The sequence below is a fragment of the Bos indicus x Bos taurus genome, chromosome 7, assembly GCF_003369695.1.
Source record: "Bos indicus x Bos taurus breed Angus x Brahman F1 hybrid chromosome 7, Bos_hybrid_MaternalHap_v2.0, whole genome shotgun sequence".
Taxonomy (NCBI): domain Eukaryota; kingdom Metazoa; phylum Chordata; class Mammalia; order Artiodactyla; family Bovidae; genus Bos; species Bos indicus x Bos taurus.
The window spans coordinates 107,592,251-107,611,205 of NC_040082.1; the positions used below are offsets into that span (position 1 = coordinate 107,592,251).

Sequence of the window (18,955 nt, forward strand, 5' to 3'; positions counted from 1 at the left end):
GTGGCATTTCTGGCTTTGCTCTCCGTTCTGTCCGTCTTGGTTTCATGTATTTTGAAGCTCTGCTATTTGGTGCTTACTCATTTGGAACTGTTATGTCTTCTTTGTACGTTGACTGGTCTATCTTTAGGTAATACTCCTCTTTATTGCTGGTAATTTTTTTTGGCTCAGAAGTCTATTCTATTTGGTATTAATGTAGATATGCACGATTTGTCTTGATTAATGTTTTCATTGTGTATATTGTTTCATTCTTTTATCTGTACATATTTGATGTGAGTTTCTTGCAGACAGCATAATATTGGATCGTTTTTATACATCCCGACAATCTCTTTCTTATAATAGGTGTGTTTAGACTAGACTTGTTATGAATGCAGTAATTGTTTGAATTCTGGTCTACTGCCTTAATATTTATTTTTGTTTTTTCTCTTTTTACCTTTCCTATCTTTTGGGGTTATTTATGATGTTTTTAGTATTCCATTTTAATTTGTCTGTTGTGACACAGTAGTTAACCCTAGGGATTGCAATAAACATACTCTTCACCATCTGTTTAGAATCCCGAATTTTACTACTTCAGTTGACTTATAGAACTTATATATAAGTACTTTTGTCGTCTCTTCTTTATGTTACTAATTGTCTTATGCATCATCTGTGTGTACATTGTAAACTAATTCAGACAGTGTGATGATCTTTGGCTTTTAACTATCAAACATTTTAAAGAATTCAAGAGGAGAGGTATAGTGTATTTTATTTATCCAGTGTATTAGTCAGCTCAGGTTTTTATAGCAAAATACTACAGATTGTATGGCTTCAACAACAAAATATTTTTCCTTGCAGTTCTGGAGGTTGGAAGTCCAATATCAAGGTGCCATCATAATCAGTTCCTTGTGAGAGCTCTCTTCCTGTATATTCACGTGGCCTTTCCTTGTGGACAAAATGTAGCAAAGTTAGGTTAAGTTAATATCTGAACTGGCAGGGGAAAAAAAGGGAAATTTCTAGGTTGGAAGTGAAGACGGAATGAAAGACTAATGCAGTCAGTGATGAGCTGGTGCACTGATGTTGTTGTGGGGTTTTGGTTTCATGGATCTGGGTCTGACTTGCAAATACACAGAGGAACTTAGATCCAAGAGAGTTGGAGGAGTGGAACTGAGACAACTGTACGAATCTGAGAATCTTATAGAACCACGTATTTAAGGAAAAGTACTATTTTCTATTTTCCTTGGCTTGGGTGCGAAAATAAATGGATTGGAATGTGAATTTATCATATTTGGGACCCCAGAATAAGAAGTTAGGCTAAAAATGAAGCTTTAGGCCAAGGATACTCCTGGAACACCTGACAGGAGTAAATGTAAAGCATTCAGGAGGGATACCCTCCAGAATCAGGCCATACTTAATGAATCCCTGGGGAACTCCTTGGGGGTCCAGTGGTTGGGACTCCTCACTTTCACTTCCAAGGGCCTGAGTTCAATCTCTGGTTGGGGAATTAAGATCCTATAAGCCACGTGGCATGGCCAAATAAATAAATAAAAGTCTTTAAAAAAGAATCCCTGATAAATACGCTCTCACAATAAAAATCTAAGTATCAAAGGTATGATCCAGTATAAATGAGAGTTGGAACTTACAAACATAAGCAAGATTAGACCACCGAGGAACTTCAGATGCTAGAACAACAGTCTGAAAGAGAATATAAGTCTATTTAAAATGATTAAAAAGATGTATGGAGGACTTGAAAACGTAAGAAAGTGTAATATTAGGGAAAAGAACAGGCAGATTTAAAGGAACAAATGAAATTTCTTGGAAAGGAAACATAAAATTTATAATGAACAATTTAGAAGAGGGATAAACAGCAAATTAAACATAGATGAACATAAAATTACTGAGTTAGAAGATAGATCTGAGAAAGTTACTCAGAATGAATCACAAAGAAGTAAAAAATAAGAGTTAGTAACAGAATAGAGATGAGAAGCAGGCCGCATGTATGTCTAAAAAGACTTCTAGGAGAGACTGGAAATAATGAGGTAGATGAAATAAAGAAATAATTGGAGACATTTTAGAAATGGTAAAAGACATGAATCCTAAACTGTAAGATTCGTAAGTAATAATGGAAATTGTAAAAACAGTCACAGCTAGACACATCATAGTGAACTGCAGAAGGTCGAAAACCAAGAGGAGATCTTCAGTTCAGTTCAGTCGCTCAGTCGTGTCCGATTCTTTGAGACCCCATGGACTGCAGCACGCCAAGCCTCTCTGTCCCTCACCAACTCCCAGGGTTTACTCAAACTCACGTCCATCGAGTCGGTGATGCCATCCAACCATCTCATCCTCTGTCGTCCCCTCCTCCTCCTGCCCTCAATCTTTCCCAGCATCAGCGTCTTTTCTGAGTCAGTTCTTCTCATCAGGTAGCCAAAGTATTGGAGTTTCAGCTTTAGCATCATTCCTTCCAAAGAAATCCCAGGGCTGATCTTCTTTAGGATGGACTGGTTGGATCTCCTTGAAGTCCAAGGGACTCTCAAGAGTCTTCTCCAACAGCACAGTTCAAAAGCATCAATTCTTCAGCACTCAGCTTTATTTATAGTCTAACTCTCACATCCATATATAACTACTGGAAAAACCATAGCCTTGACTAGATGGAGCTTTGTTGGCATAGTAATGTCTCTGTTTTTTAATATGCTGTCTAGGTTGGTCATAACTTTCCTTCCAAGGAGTAAGCGTCTTTTAATTTCATGGCTGCAGTCACCATCTGCAGTGATTTTGGAGCCCAGGAAAATAAAATCTGACACTGTTTCCATTGTTTCTCCATCTGTTTCCAAAGAGAAAAAAGATTAATGGGATGATATTTATTCTTCTGTAGGTTTATCAACAGCAATGAAGAGCACAGAGTAAGTGGAAAGAATTTATCATTCACAAAATCTCACTGAAGGAATTACCAATGAATTTATTTTATAAAGAAGAAAATCAAATCTGGAGTAATAGAATGGGTTCTAGAGTAATGTGATATGAAGCAAATACAATAAGTTAATAAAAAAAGAACATCTGATTACAAGGCCAAGAATTTGATTACACGATTTGATTACCCCAATGGTGGTTGGCCTGCTAGAAGCTGTAGACTGTATTAGCATATTAATGTTCCTATGACAAGAGTATCTCCTGTTTTGGGTTATATGGTATAAGAAACTCTCCCTGAGAATGCCAGTTCTTTGATGTGCCAGCCTCAGATTATGCCTCCCTTTGTTAGAGTAATTATGGGATCACAGGTGATGAGTAAACCTGGGTTGTAGCATATATCAACCTGAACAGGATTGAACTGGGAGCATTCAGATTCCAAGACCTATCTTGTTCCCTGCTTTCTGCATCTTCTGCACGGGAAGTTCTCTGCATTGAGAGAGCTAGGAACAGGGCCAGCTTGGGGCCAAGGCATTCTAGTTTTGAGTGCCAGAAGGCGAGCCCTCATCCAGTTCTAGAAATTTGAGGTGGCGGCCGGCGCCACACTAAGCTGTAAGGTAGCCCAGACAGAGATTACATGATTCAGAGAGGGAAGAAGCTTGGAAGTGTATGTGGAGGCCAGGGTCTGCACCTGGAGCCTGGTGGTGCGGCAGGTGGGCAAGGCAGAGCCTGAGGAGTCTGATTGAAAAGTCAGGACTTGGAAGGTTTCCTTCCAACTCAGTGTCACAGGTGGGTTCCTTGAAGTCCTTCTCAATGTTCCTCAAGTTAATTATTAGGGAATGAGGAGTGTGTGATCATGCCACCTAGAAGCCCCTTTCCTCACAAAACTTAGGACACGGCAGCTGACAGGTATTAATTACATGCCTAGGGCCGGATTTTATGAGTGCTTCTTTCTGTTTACTTGTGTAAGCTTCACAGCCGCTTCAGGAAGGGGAATTCCCATTTTAAGATAAGGCACAAAAAAGAAACTCCAGAATTTGCCAAAGTTCATATAGCCAGAGAAATCAGAGCCAGAGTTCAGCCGAATATTCTGAGGGTTATTTTCTCTCAATATCAAATTACAGTTTAACAATCCACCCTTCAAACTATATTACATTTTTTTTTTTAAGAAACTATTTCACCATCTTCCAGATTCCATGTATTTTTTGGCACATCAACTGTCAGATTTATCTTCCCTCAAGGTCCCATTGTTCTTTCCCTTTGTTTTTAAGATACTGTTTTTGACTTTCAGCAGTTTATACTGATGCACCTAGGTATGGTTTTCTTAGTATTCATCTTGGTTAGAATTCCAGAGCATTTTGAGTGCAGAGTTTTGTCTTTGCTCAGTCATGGAGTGAGTTTTTCTCATGTGTCTCTCATGTATCTCTCTTTCTCTCGACCTCATTTCTTTTTTTCTCTCTTTCTCTCTGCCTCAGTTCTTTTTCTCTCTCTACTTTAGTCGGGATATTTTCTTTAGCTCTGTCTTCTAGTTCACTAGTTTTCTGTTCCTTTGTATCTAATCTGTTGTCAAATCCATTTATAGTGTGTTACTTTCAGTTGTATTGTCCCATTTTATAATTTATGTTTGTTTCATTTCTTATAGAGTCTATAGATTCTAGAGTTGGTAGTAAAATGTTTGTATTTGATCTATTTTCTTTTCTTTCATATTAAAGACATATGATCACGCTTATATATCAGCTTCCCCGGTGCAGGAGACACCAGAGACCTGGGTTCAGTCCCTGGGTTGGCAAGATCCCCTGGAGGAGGAAACGGCAACCCACTCCAGGGTTATTGCCTGGGAAGTCCTATGGATAGAGGAGCCTGGTGGGCTACAGTTCATGGAGTCGCTAAGAGTTGGACACAGCTTAGCAACTGAGCACGTGGACACATCATGGTTATATCCTGGTCTGATAGCCATAAAACTGATCGTCTAATATTGCCTTTTTAAAAATTCCTATTTACTCCTGTCCTTGGAATGCCAGTGAATTTTCAGTTGATGGTCAGATATTGGTTTTTTTGAACATGGATGATTTTATCTTACTTTATTTTATTTTTTTAAATTTTATTTTATTATTTAACTTTACAATATTGTATTGGTTTTGCCATATATCAGCATGAATCCACCACAGGTATACATGTGTTCCCCATCCTGAACCCTCCTCCCTCCCTGTACCATCCCTCTGGGTCGTCCCAGTGCACCAGCCCCAAGCATCCAGTATCGTGCATTGAACCTGGACTGGTGACTTGTTTCATATATGATATTATACATGTTTCAATGCCATTCTCCCAAATCATCCCACCCTCTCCCTCTCCCACAGAGTCCAAAAGACTGTTCTATACATCAGTGTCTCTTTTGCTGTCTCGTATACAGGGTTATTGTTACCATCATTCTAAATTCCATATATATGTGTTAGTATACTGTATTGGTGTTTTTCTTTCTGGCTTACTTCACTCTGTATAATAGGCTCCAGTTTCATCCACCTCATTAGAACTGATGCAAATGTATTCTTTTTAATGGCTGAGTAATACTCCATTGTGTATATGTACCACAGCTTTCTTATCCATTCATCTGCTGCTGGACATCTAGGTTGCTTCCATGTCCTGGCTATTATAAACAGCGCTGCGATGAACATTGGGGTACACGTGTCTCTTTCCCTTCTGGTTTCCTCAGTGTGTATGCCCAGCAGTGGGATTGCTGGGTCATAAGGCAGTTCTATTTCCAGTTTTTTAAGGAATCTCCACACCGTTCTCCATAGTGGCACCATGACCAAGTGGACTTTATCCCAGGGATGCAAGGATTCTTCAATATCTGCAAATCAATCAATGTAATACACCACATTAACAAATTGAAAAATAAAAACCATATGATTATCTCAGTAGATGCAGAGAAAGCCTTTGACAAAATTCAACATCCATTTATGATAAAAACTCTCCAGAAAGCAGGAATAGAAGGAACATACCTCAACATAATAAAAGTTGTCTTACTTTAGAAAGAGGATCAGCATTTCTTTTGCTAGGGATAAAGGAAACAACTAAGAATTTTGGTCTGTCCCGGTACTGCACGGACTCAAAAGGCTGCATTGCAGTTTTGATCAGGGTCGTCTGCCTCTGGTTGGCTTCTAGTCCTGGGCATCCTCCAAGGATTCCTGCAGAGACTTGGGGCAGGGGTGAGGGTCTCTTTCGAAACAGAGGCTCAACCCTATCTTTGTCTCTCTGTTAATGCAAGGTGCTAACATGTCTGCTGTACTTTTCAGAGATCTTCTGCTTAGCTTCATAGCCCCCTGGGTCATGCAGCTGGGGAAATCATCAAACATCTTGGGGGAAATGTGACTGAGTGTGGGGCTCAATTCCTCAAAGTCTCTTTTCCCTGGAGGCTTGCCTCCTCAATCTCTAACTTCGTCTCTCTGTTCACACAAGGTGTCCACAGCATGGTCAGTATTCCTGTTTCATAGTAGTGACCCTGTGGCTTTTATTCTCATGCCGTACCAAGGAGCAGCAATGTCCACAGGAGAAAATCGGATGCCCATTGTGGTTCTAAAGTGCAGTTCCCTTTTACCTTCCTCACTCATTCCATATCTTTCCGTTTAGGAGAGCCCTGGCTCTAGGTCTCATCTCTGTTATAATGACCCTCTCAGTTTTCTTCAAGGCTGCCTCCCTTCTATCATTAAGCCTTCACCTGAACATCACTCCTTAGCAAGGTTTGCTCTGACGGCCATATCTAAGCCACCAATCAGTCCCTTTTCTCTAGCGTATCACTTACTTCATCACAGCACTCAACTTAGCATTACATCATTGTCAGGTTTTTATGTTTGTCTTTCCTCAATAGAAAGTAGGATCTGTAGGAACAGAGGCTGTGTTGTACACATTTCCAGCTGTGTTGCAGCATCCCAAGCCACCACCATAGAGCCTGCAGATAACAGAGCCTTTACTGACATTAGTCTCATCAGTGATTGATGAATAGGTGAATGACTGCATCTATAGCATGGAATCTCTGAGATCCTCTCTGTATTTATTTAAATTTAAGGGCATATGCACAGTTACTAAAATTGGGGATAGAAGCTGTTGGTAAGGATGTGGAGAACTGGAACTCCACACACTTATGTTGGCAGCATACATTGGTAAAACCGTTTTGGTAAACTGGAAATATCCGCGAAAGCCAAAAGCAGATGCTTCTGTGTTCCAACAGTTGTGGTGCTCTAAAAGGTACATGAAAGAATGTTCACAGCAGCTTCACACATCATCTCGCCACATTGGAAGCAACCCAAATGAACCATAAGAGAAAACGGAGAAAATAAATTGTGGTGCCTCCCCATACAACAGATCCTATACATCGGTATGAAAGAACAGGCTGCTGCCACGTGCATAGCATAGATAGGTCTTACAGACATTATGTTGAGTGAAAGAAAACAGACCCAAAGCACATATAATGTTTAATTCCATTCATGTGAAATCACGGAGAAGGCAGTGGCACCCCACTCCAGTACTCTTGCCTGGAAAATCCCATGGACGGAGGAGCCTGGTAGGCTGCAGTCCATGGGGTCGCTCAGAGTCGGACACGACTGACCGACTTCACTTTCACATTTCACTTTCATGCATTGGAGGAGGACATGGCAACCCACTCCAGTGTTCTTGCCTGGAGAATCCCAGGGACAGGGGAGCCTGGTGGGCTGCCGTCTATGGGGTCACAGAGTCGGACACGACTGAAGCGACTTAGCAGCAGCAGCAGCACCATGTGAAATCAAAGAAGAGATAAAAGTAGTTGATGGTGATAAAGGTCAAAAGGTGACTTTTGGGGAGTGGTCAGTAGTGAATGGGGAGCTGGAAGTGCTGTTTGTTGATGTGTTTTGGTCACATGGGATAGGTACACTCAAATTTGATTGAGCTGTAAATGAATTCGTGTACTTTACACGTGTGTTATACCTTGAAAAATGTGGACTAGCTTGTGGGGAATATACCATATGCCTGGTTCTGGGGATACAAGAGCACACAATTCGGTCTGTCCACCAGAGGTGACTGTCATGTGGGAAGGACAATGAACTAGCTGTGACAGATGCTGGGATAACCTTGGCCACCTTCTCCCAGCCTCAGGAATTACTTTTGAGTTAGAACATGACTATAATACACGTGAGGTTCTGACATAGGAGACGTATCAGACTTGTTACCTGTGCACCCTTCCGGGCTTAGGGCATCACTGGCTCCAGGGAGAAACTTTCCTGAACTCTGAGGTTTCGGTCTCATAAGCTGGTTTGAGCTTCCCAGGTGGCGCTAGAGGAAAAGAATCTGCCTGCCCATGCAGGAGACACCAGAGATGTGTATTCTATCCCTGGGTCAGGAAGATCCCCTGGAATAGGGTCCCATTTGTGTCTCTGACCTTGTGTATCCCTCTCTGTGCCCAGAGTCCTCTGCAGTGTTTATCAAGGGGCAGCCAGTGCATAAGGAGGTAAAGGCCGTGGCGGGGGCGAGTGCCACGCTGAGCTGCGAGGTGGCCCAGGCCCAGACGGAGGTGACGTGGTACAAGGACGGGAAGAAGCTGAGTTCCAGCTCGAAAGTGCGTGTGGAAGCCAAGGGCTGCACCAGGCGGCTGGTGGTGCAGCAGGCGGGCAAGGCGGACGCCGGGGAATACAGCTGCGAGGCCGGGGGCCAGAAGGTCTCCTTCCACCTGGACGTCACAGGTCAGTCCTGGAGGAGGACGCTGAGCTAGCCTGCATGCAGGTGATGAGGGGACCCGCTTCCAGCCTCACCAGACTTGTGTGCCTGTGACCTTCAATTCTTCAAGCCTCCCTGTCTTCCATGTCCTGCACGGATACCCATGTGGGCCTGGGGGGGATGATTGGGAAGGGTGTGCCTGGAGAAGTGGGGCTGTGTTTTTCCACTTGTTTGCATTCAGTAAGGCTCGGTCGCAGTGTCTTAGCATATGCCCTGAACCTTCCTGTTGTTCCTAGTGTCGAGACCCCAACTCTCCGTGATAATTTGGGACTGATGTAGACCTAGAGATATGTGACTTTCCTCCCATCATATGTCTTTCTTGACAGCCACCACATGCCCTAATCTGATACCTCGTATAGATTCTTGGTTTGCCTGAGGTGATACAATTTCATTGTTCCCGGATTAGGGGGGATATTGGTCACACAGTCCTGCTTGAAATTCTTCAGGAGTGAGCATTCGATGATCAATTTTTAAGTTTCTGGGTGGTCCTTCCTTCCTTTTCCCGGATATAGAGGCCCAGTTGCCTGTAGGTACCAAGAAATTGGTCCACGTTTTTCTTGTCACCCTTGCAAAGAGAAGAAAGGAAGGATTGGTGGAGAGTTACCGGTGCCATTTAGGGTGGTCTTCTTATATCAGATGTGATTTTGCATTTGTCTGCAAATGATTTGGACGTTCTGAGTCAGTATTCCCCTTGGCATTACATTGATGAATTTAGGAGTGGAAAGGAAAAATTTGCTTCTGCTATATTAGTAGGCTTTGCTAATGAGGAGTTACTGTCCTAGCAGCCTCTGACCAGCAAAGCAGTCTTTTATTTCATTCCATTTTCCTAATGGTGTTTTGCTGAAAGTTTTAGTTTTTGTTTCAGGTTTTAAGGATTTGTTAACAAAAGAAACCACTTGTTGTACACACATACACAATTTCGATATTTAATAGAGAATTATCTATTTTACTTTCAATAAGAAGAAGTGAAGTCGCTCAGTCGTGTCTGACTCTTTGAGACCCAATGGTTCCTCCATCCGTGGGATTTTCTAGGCAAGAGTACTGGAGTGGGTTGCCATTTCCTTCTCCAGGGGATCTTCCCAACCCAGATATCGAACCTGGATCTCCCGCACTGCAGGCAGACTCTTTACCATCTGAGTCACCAGGAAAGCTCAATAAACAACTTTCAATAAACAACCATTACAATAAAAGAGAAATAGAACAGTAAAGGAGGGTAACAGTACATACATCACCAAACTGTGTTTTTACTGACATCCAGATTCAAACAGTGCTAGGAAGTCCCATTTAACAGCGCTCTGGAGTCTCAGTTGGGAACATGTCTCAGGCAGCTCATCTGCTCCATGGGTGAGGCTTCAGATTACAGTTTGGGGGTTCCTGTTTATAATGCCTGGCTGCAAAGGAGTAAATTGCAGCTTTGGTTTTATGTTAATCGTGTTTTACAAAGCTGTTTGCTTTGCAAAGCTTGGAAAGTTGTTAAGCCTCAGGTATGGTTGGCCCGACACCCTCCAGGGCTCAAGAATCCCTCGATCTGCCCTCTTTCTTATCTATGGTGCTGCTGGGCTTGCACTCACATCTGGCACATAGTCAGGCCTATGTCTGGGCAGGTCAGAAGCAAGGTCAGAGGTCTACTTTGCTTTCTTGTCTTTGAAGCCTGAACTAAATTACTTTCATTTAATTTCCCTAACAGATGGTCAGTGAGTATCCCTGCTTCATGGCTGAAACATAGGGCTGTCTAAGAATTGGAAGAGAGCCTTCATGCCGAATAGGGGTGGGCTGCCATCCTCCATTGACTTGTAGGTCCGAACATCTAACACTTTGTGACCATGCCAGATAGGAGGATTTATGGGTGTGTGTATATACCCCAGATCCCACCATGCATCCTTGGAAGATGTGGTTTTCAGAGCATGTTAGAGTATTCTAAGGTAAAACCATTGAGAAGCTGTGAAATGTGGCTAAATCCTAGTAAACTATGAAAATAGGCGCAAGAAGATAGAGAAGAGTTGAAGAGTTGCATGACTTGTCAATCAGTGGGACCAATAATGATAAGTTTTCTCAGCCCCATAGTTCTCTGGTAAACTAATACAAAATGGGAAAAGTATTCTTCCTAGAGAGAGATAAAGGAGATATACTCTGTAACTCTCTCCGTGAACATAACATCAGTACCAAAATCACACAAGAAAGGCAGGAAGAATGAAATTTGAGACCAGTGTGGTATGAGTAACAAGGCCAAAATTGTAAATTAAATGTTAGCAGAAGGAATTCAGCAATGTATCCAAGGGTTAGAGATCGCTGATGGAAGTCCAAGTCCAGGATTGCACTTTGGAGTTAACCTTGACAACATTAATAGATAGAAAGCTTGACTTTAAGAGATTGAATGCAGAACGACGTGATCGTCTCCATGAGTACAGAGTCAGTCTTGGGAGATTGTTCCTGTCTAAGAATTTGTCCATCTGTTCCAAGCTGTTCATTTTATTGGCATACAGTTGCTTGTAGTAATCCCTTATGATCCTTTACATTTCTGTGGTGTCTGATGTAACTTCTTCATTTTCATTCTGATTTTATTGATGAGTTATCTCCCTTTTTTTCCTTGATGAATTCGGCTAAAGGTTTATCAATTTTCTTTATCTTTTCAAAGAACTAGGCTTTAGTTTCATTGATCTTTGCCATAATTTTCTTTGTCTCTGTTTCATTTATTTCTACTCTAATCTTTAGGACTGATTTCTTCTTTACTAAATTTAGATTTTGTTTGTTCTTCTTTCTCTAATTGTTTTAGGTATAGGGTTAGGTTGTTTATTTGAGATTTTTCTTGTTTCTTGAGGTAATATTGTATTGCTATAGACTTCCCTCTTAGAACTGCTTTTGCTGCACGCTTTAGGCTTTGGATCATTGTGCTTTCATTTTCATCTGTCTCTAGATATTTTTCGATTTCCTCTTTGATCTCTTTACTGATTCATTGGCTGTTCAGTAGCATATTGTTTAGCCTCCGTGTGTTTGTATTTTTTATAGTTTTTTTTTTCCCTTGTAGTTTATTTCTAATCTCATAGCATCGCTATTGGAAAAGGTGCTTTCAGTTTTGAAATGCTTTCATTGAAAAGATTATTTCCGTTTTCTTAAATTCCCAAGGCTCATCTTGTGCCCCAGCGTGTGGTCAATCCTGGAGAAAGTTCTGAGTGCACTTGAGAAGAATGTGTAGTTTGAGAAGAATGTGTAGCTGTATTGCTACGCAGCTTTTGGATGAAATGCTCTGTAAATATCAATTAAGTCCATGTGGTCTAACGTGTGATTTAAGGCCCGTGTTTCCTATTAATTTTCTGCCTGGATGATCTGCCCATTGACAAAAGAGGTGTCTTAAGTCCCCCATTATTATTATGTTACTGTTGATTTCTCCCTTTATGGTTGTTAGTATTTGCCTTATATATTGATGTGCTCCTATGTTGGATGCATATATATTTACAATTGTTATATCTTCTTTTTAGATTGATCCTTTGATCACTAGATTAGATGAGATGGTTGGATGGCATCACTGACTTGATGGACATGAGTTTGAGTAAGCTCCGGGAGTTGGTGATGGACAGGGAAGCCTGGTGTGCTGCAGTCCATGGGGTTGCAAAGAGTCAAACACGACTGAGCGACTGAACTGAACTTTAATCATTATGTAGTTCCTTCTTTATCTCTTATAACAGTCTTTGTTTTAAAATCTGTTTTGTCTGAGCATTACCACTCCAGCTTTGTTATGATTTCCGTTTGCATGGAATATCTTTCTCCATCCCCTCACTTTCAGTCTGAGGTGGGTCTCTTGACAGCATATACATGGTCTTGTTTCTATATCCACTCAGCCAGTGTATGTCTTTTGGCTGATGCATTTATTCCATGTACATTTAAGGCGTTTATCAATATGTATGCTCCTGTTACCATTTTCTTAATTGTTTTTATTTGTTTTGTAGGTCTTTTCCTTCTTTTGCATTTCCTGCCTAGAGAAGTTCCTTTAGCATTTACTATAAGGCTGATTTGGTGGTGCTGAATTCCCTTAACTTTTTCTTGACTGTAAAGCTTTTGATTTCTCCATGAAATCAGAAGTAGAGCCTCGCTGTGTAGAGTATTTTTGGTTATAGTTTCTTCTCTTCCATCACGTTAAGAATATTGTGCTTCTGCTGTCTACCCTCTGGTGGATGAGGCTATCTAAGAGGCTTGTGCAAACTTCCTGATGGTAGAGACTGACGGTGGGTAGAATTGGGTCTTGCTCTGGTTTGCAGGGCAGCGTTCAGTAACTTCAGTCTGCTTGTTTGCTGATGGGTGGGTCTGCACTCCCTGTTAGTTTTTTGACCTGAGGTGATTCTTGCCTGGTATCCATGGGCTCTAGGGTAAGGCTAATGGCAAAGACCTCCAGGAGGGCTCACGCCTACAGATACTTCCTTGGACAGCTGCTGTCAGTACTGTTATCTCTGTGATGAACCACTGCCAACCCACACCTCTGCAGGGGACCCTCTAATGCTAGCAGGCAGGTCTGGTTCAGTCTCCTGTGGGGTCACTGCTCCTTTCCCCCCGGGTCCTGATGTGCCCAGGATTTTGTGTGTGCCCTCCAGGAGTGGGGCTTCTGTTTCCCCAGGGCCTGTGGAAATCTGCAGTCACATCCTTCAGGTTCGATTCCCTGGGGATTACTAGTCTCTTTGGCAGATCCCAAGGGTGGGAAGCCTGATGTGGGGCTCAGCACCTTCACAACAGTGGGAGAACCTCTGTGGTATAATTGTTTTCTAGACCGTGGGTTGCCCTCCTGGTGGGTATGGGATTTTCTTTTATCATGACTGCACCCCTCCTGCCATCTTCTTGTGGCTTCTCCTTTGTCTTTGGACTTGGGGTATCTTTATTGGTGGGTTCAAGCCTAGTCCTGCTGATGGTTGTTCAACAGTTAGTTGTGATTTTGGTACTCTTCCAGGAGGAGGTGAGTGCACATCCACTCTGCTATTTTGACCTAATCTCCGTGAGTACAAATCAAATGGTTGATTAAACTTGAATGTTATACACTAAGAAAAAAATGTTGATAATACTGATCACCAGTTCCTGCCATAAAATTCTTAGCTTCCCTGGTGGCTCAGAGGTTAAAGCCTCTGCCTGTAATGCCGGAGACCTGGGTTCGATCCCTGGGTTGGGAAGATCCCTGGAGAAGGAAATGGTAACCCACTCCAGTATTCTTGCCTGGAGAATCCCATGGATGGAGAAGCCTGGTAGGCTGCAGTCCACGGGGTTGCAAAGAGTCAGACATGACTGAGCGACTTCACTTCACTTTCACATACCACACATAGTCAACTTTTAAAAATTAACATTATATAATTCATTCAACAACAACAAAAACAGCAAGGTGTGTCTGGAAATATTTGATGTGAGAGATGATAAATGTAGGGCTCTCCAACCACTGAGTTGAGTAACGAGGAAATAAAATCAACAGCAAACAGTTCTGAAAAACTCAAAGTGAAATTTGCTGATGACGTGATGATCAACTCAGACAATCTCAGAGATAAATTATTAGACTGTGTATAATTCTAGAGTAGAATTAGTATGTAAAAAATCAATATGCAGAAAACATTTCTACATACAAGTCCTGGCAAAGAATGCTTGGCAAGTGAAATTTGTGTGAAAGAGAGTAGTATAATTGTATCGTGAGTCTGATTTCAGGTCTGATAGAAGTTGCTAAGAGGATGTGTGTGGGGAAATTATTCAAGATTCTTGAGAGGCAGAGGTTGAAATAGATGGGTAGAAGTCTGAGGGAGAAATAAAAAATTATTATTAAAAATCAAGATGGAACAAAATATGTTTCTAATTGTCAGACGAAAGAATAGCAGGCAGATTCCAATGGTATGGTACAGTCAATATGCTGTTTTCTCAAAGAATGTTCAGAGGGAGCATTTACTGGTACCCAATGTTAGAAAATTATCATAAGGCTGCAGTTTTCAAGATAAGGGGATGCCAGTGCAGAGGAGCAGAATAGTGAGCTCAGAAACAGTTCCTTGCATGAATGGATTCCTGCACCAGCCATCCACCTTCTCGACCTTCCTCATGTTCCATTTGCTACTCTGTTGTCTATCAGAGAAGTTGAGAAAGGATATGGTCTTCAAATATTGTGGTTGCATCACTGAAAACTGTACAGAAAACTTAAATTGTAATAGCAATTCACACCACACACAAAAGTAAACTTGTAGTAAATTAGAAACCTCAGCATAAAAGGTAAAACCCCCAAAACCCTGATGATGATGATATTTTTAAAGATGATGATATTTTTAAATCTTTTTAAAGATGATGATAAAGATGATATTTTTAAAGATTTAAGGTAAGGAAAGATTTCTTAAATAGAACACAGTGCTCTACAATGAAAGAGATGAGAAGATGCGAAAACTATTGAAAAGGTGTGATTTATCAGAGGAATCGATCAAAGAGTAAAAATGGTAGTCACATAGTTGTAAAGATCCTTAAATCCTATGTCATTCTCTGGTGTTTCAATGGATAAAGAGCGGCCACAGGTGAAGCAAGAAAAGAGAGAGCCTACTATCGGTAGTTGTAAAAAGCTTTGAATAGTGTTGCTAGGAAGGAGAACACAGTCACAGTGAGTGAACCCAGTGCTAAGGGAAAAGGAGTTCAGCTTCCTCAGTTCTCATGCAGTGTAAAAAGAGCCACTAGGAGGTGTAAGCACTCCCAGCAGATTGCCATCAGCTGACAACAGTAAGAACAGGAAGGGATGCTGAACCAATTCCATGGACTGCAGGCGAAAAGTCCCTGCATAATAGTGGGGAGAAGACTGTGGGTCCATCTAGGAAGGTTAGGGAACAGTTGCCTCATGACCCTGCTGATGCCAGGAGCAGGGGATCTTTTGCAATGGCACCCCCTGGACCAGATCAAAAGGACCCATGGGAGAATGCTTAAATTGTAAGTCTTTTGGTGAGAAACTCATGGGTCCTCTTCAGGGCACAGGGCTGGAGCCAAGTCAGCAGAAGTCTCCAGCCCCATTGCCCCTTCTCATCACCCCACACCCCTACCTCCCATTCAGGTCTTCTTTGCCCGGGGCTGCCGTCCTGACTGAGATGGGGTCTCTGACCCTGTGTATCCCTCTGTCCCCAGAGCCCTCGGTGGTGTTCGCCAAGGAGCAGCCGGCACGCAGTGAAGTGCAGGCCGTGGCGGGAACCAGTGCCACACTGAGCTGCGAGGTGGCCCAGGCCCAGACGGAGGTGATGTGGTACAAGGACGGCAAGAAGCTGAGTTCGAGCTCGAAAGTGCGTGTGGAGGCCACGGGCCACGGGCGGCGGCTGGTGGTGCAGCAGGCGGGCAAGGCGGACGCAGGGGAGTACAGCTGCGAGGCCGGGGGCCAGAAGGTCTCCTTCCGCCTGGACGTCACAGGTCAGTCCTGGAGGAGGACGCTGAGCTAGCCTGTGTGCAGGTGATGAGGGCACTGGCTTCCAGCCTCACCAGATGTATGTGCGCTTGCCTGGTGCTTTTATCTCTTCATATCTCCCTGTCTCCCATGCCCCACCTGGACACCTGTCTGGGCTCAGGGGTGGGTGGATGGAGAGGAGGGTGGGGGTTGAAAGAAGAGGGGTTGTTTCTGTCTACCTGTTTCCAGGCAGTGGGGCTCAGTCACACGGTCTTAGCATCTGCCCAGAATGATCCTGTTGTTCCTGGTATCGGGACCCTGACTCTCCCTAGGCTTGGGGCTGAAGTAGATGTGGGGATGTGTGACTTTCTTCTCATTGGATGTCTTTTCTGACAGCCACCACTTGCCCTCACCCAGGACCTCGTGTAGATTTTTGGTTGGTCTGAGCTGTTTCAATTTGATGAATCCCAGATTCATCAAAAATTCATCATTTTGGGGGGGGGGGTGGTGGAAATATTGGCCACATGATCTTGGAATTATCTCAGGAGTGAACTTTGAATGATCAAATATTAGGTTTCTGGGAGGCCTTTCCTTCCTTTTGCTGGATGTGGAGGCTCTTATTGGCTGTAGGTAGCAAGAAATTGGCCCATGTTTTCTTGTCACGTCCTTGAAAAGGGAATTAGAAAGGGTGATGTGTATAGTCATCAGTGCTATTCAGGGTGATCATCATAGATGAAATATGGTTTTTCCACTGGCTTCAGAAGGTTGGATGACCCAGGTCAGTATTCCCTTGGTGTTACTGATGGGTTTAGGAATGGAAAGCATAAAGGCACTCTTACTGCTCGTGAGGAGTCACTGTCCTCGCAGCCTCTGACTGGCAAAGCAGTCTTTATATATTTATTTTACTTTTTAAACGTTTTTTCCCCTCCAGTTTTATTTTTGTTCCATTTTCCAAATGGTCAGTGATCGTGTGTTCCTTGTGGCTACAACATGGGCCAGTCTAAGAAATCAGGTTATTCTTCTTCTGGAAAAAATGTCTTCATGGGAAATAGAGATGGGCTGCGATCCCACACTGACTCCTAGGTGCCAGCACACACCAGTTTGGGACCATGCCAGTGCAAAGTTTGTATATTCGCGGATTTGTACAGATACTTGTGATCTCACATGGTTAGTTGTTTTCAGAAAATGTCAGTGACTATTCTAAGATAAAAGTATTGGAATATTGTAAAATGTGGCTAGATCCCAGGAAACTTTGTGGAAGTGGACAAAAGAAGATCAAGAAAAGTCAAAGAGTTGTATAACTTGTCAGTCATTAAGACCGATAATGAACAGTCTTCTCAGCCTGTAGTTCTCTGGTACACTGTAAATAATTACCTGGAAAGCTGTTACTCCATTCTTGTGAAGATGGTCCTAGAAGGGAAAAAGAAAGTACTCTCTTCATGGACAAGAAAGCAACTGTCTTCATTTACAGGACATAACATCAATGAAAATCACACAGCGGAAGAAGAGAGAATGAAATTTCTGACCAGTGTACTGTGACTATTCTGGCCCAAATCATAAATTAAATGTCATCAAAATGGATTCAGTATTGAATCTGAGGGTAGAGATCAGCGATCCTAGTCCAGGGTTGCATTATGGGTTTAACTTTGGCCATGGTAATAGACAGAAAGCTTGACATTAAGAGATTGAATGAAAAAGATGTCATCATTTCCATGAATACAGAATCAAGTGGTTGATTCAATTGGAGAGATAAAACATTTGATAATATTGAACAAATAAATTCCTGCTTTAAAGTTCTTAGTGAGCTATGTAAAAGTGCTCTTTTTTTAATGTTGAAAACTTCCTACAAAACGACAACAGCGACAGCAACATCCCCCTTAGGACGTCCCGGGAGAGCTTTGGAGTGAGGGATGGAACGCTTAGGCCACTCTAACCGCCGAGTTCAGGAAGGAGGGGAATAAAGTCACTGGCAAACAGTTTTCAAAAATCAAAATCAAGGTGGAATTTGCTGATGACATGATAATCAGCTCAGATAATCTCCATGATAAACTACTAGACTGTGTATGATTCTTGAGTAGGATTAGTGTGTAAAAAAGTCAATATGCAGAAAACATGCCTACATCTGAGTCCTGGCAAGGAATGCTTGGAATAAGAAATTTGTGTGAAAGAGTTAGACGAGCACAGTTGTACCACATTTCTATTTTCGGGTCTGATAAAAGTTAGTAAGAGGCAGTATCTGGGGAAATTACGTAAGATTCTTGAGAGACGGGATAGCAAGAATTGGATAGAAATCTGAGGGGAAAAATCAAAGATGTTTATTAACAATTAGAATCAAACCAAATGTGTTTTTAGGGTGTTCTGAAGGAAGAATAACAGGCAGATTGCAAAGGCACTGTCCAGCCAATGCTTTGTTTTCTTGAAGAAATGCACAGTTGAGCATTTACTGTACCTAATGTCAGGGATTACCATAAGGCTGCGGTTTTAAAGATCGGGGATCCCAGTACAGGAATAGGTACCACATCAGAGGAACAGAACAGTGAGCTCAGAAAGAGCTCCTCACGAACGGACTCCTGTGCCACCCCTCCCTACGCCTGTGTCTTCCGTTGGTTACTGTGTTGTCTATAGGAGAGGTCGAGAAGGATGTTGTGTTAGTAAACGGTGCTTGGACCACTGAATCATATGGAAGATTAAATTATACTAGCAGTTCACATAACACACAAAGGTCAACTCATAGTGAGTTAGAAACCTTAGTGTAAAAGGTAAAAGCCCCCAAACCCTCAGATGATAACATGGTCTTCTTTGAAGACTTCGGGTAAGGAGAGATTTCTTAAATAGAACACAAATGATCTACGCTCCAAGGCCTATTGGACATTATGACACTGTTGGAAGGAATAGCTCTGGTTTATCAGAGGCCTGGATCAGAGAGTAAAAATGCCAACCACGCAGTTGGGAATATCCTTAAAACCTACCTGTCTC

General features: G+C 42.4%; 1 protein-coding gene across 50 annotated transcripts in view; it reads left to right on the plus strand.

Moving 5' to 3' along the window:
* Nucleotides 1-18,955, plus strand: part of OBSCN (obscurin, cytoskeletal calmodulin and titin-interacting RhoGEF) — a 229,285-nt gene that overhangs the window by 25,113 nt on the left and 185,217 nt on the right. For 46 of the 50 annotated variants that reach the window (XM_027548670.1, XM_027548671.1, XM_027548672.1 and 43 more), the window contains exons 8-9: nucleotides 8,313-8,588; nucleotides 15,730-16,005. In XM_027548670.1, the coding sequence (XP_027404471.1) occupies nucleotides 8,313-8,588; nucleotides 15,730-16,005 (552 nt within the window). The remainder of the gene's footprint in view (nucleotides 1-8,312; nucleotides 8,589-15,729; nucleotides 16,006-18,955) is intronic. The other 4 variants (XM_027548700.1, XM_027548712.1, XM_027548687.1 and 1 more) reach the window with 3 other exon arrangements.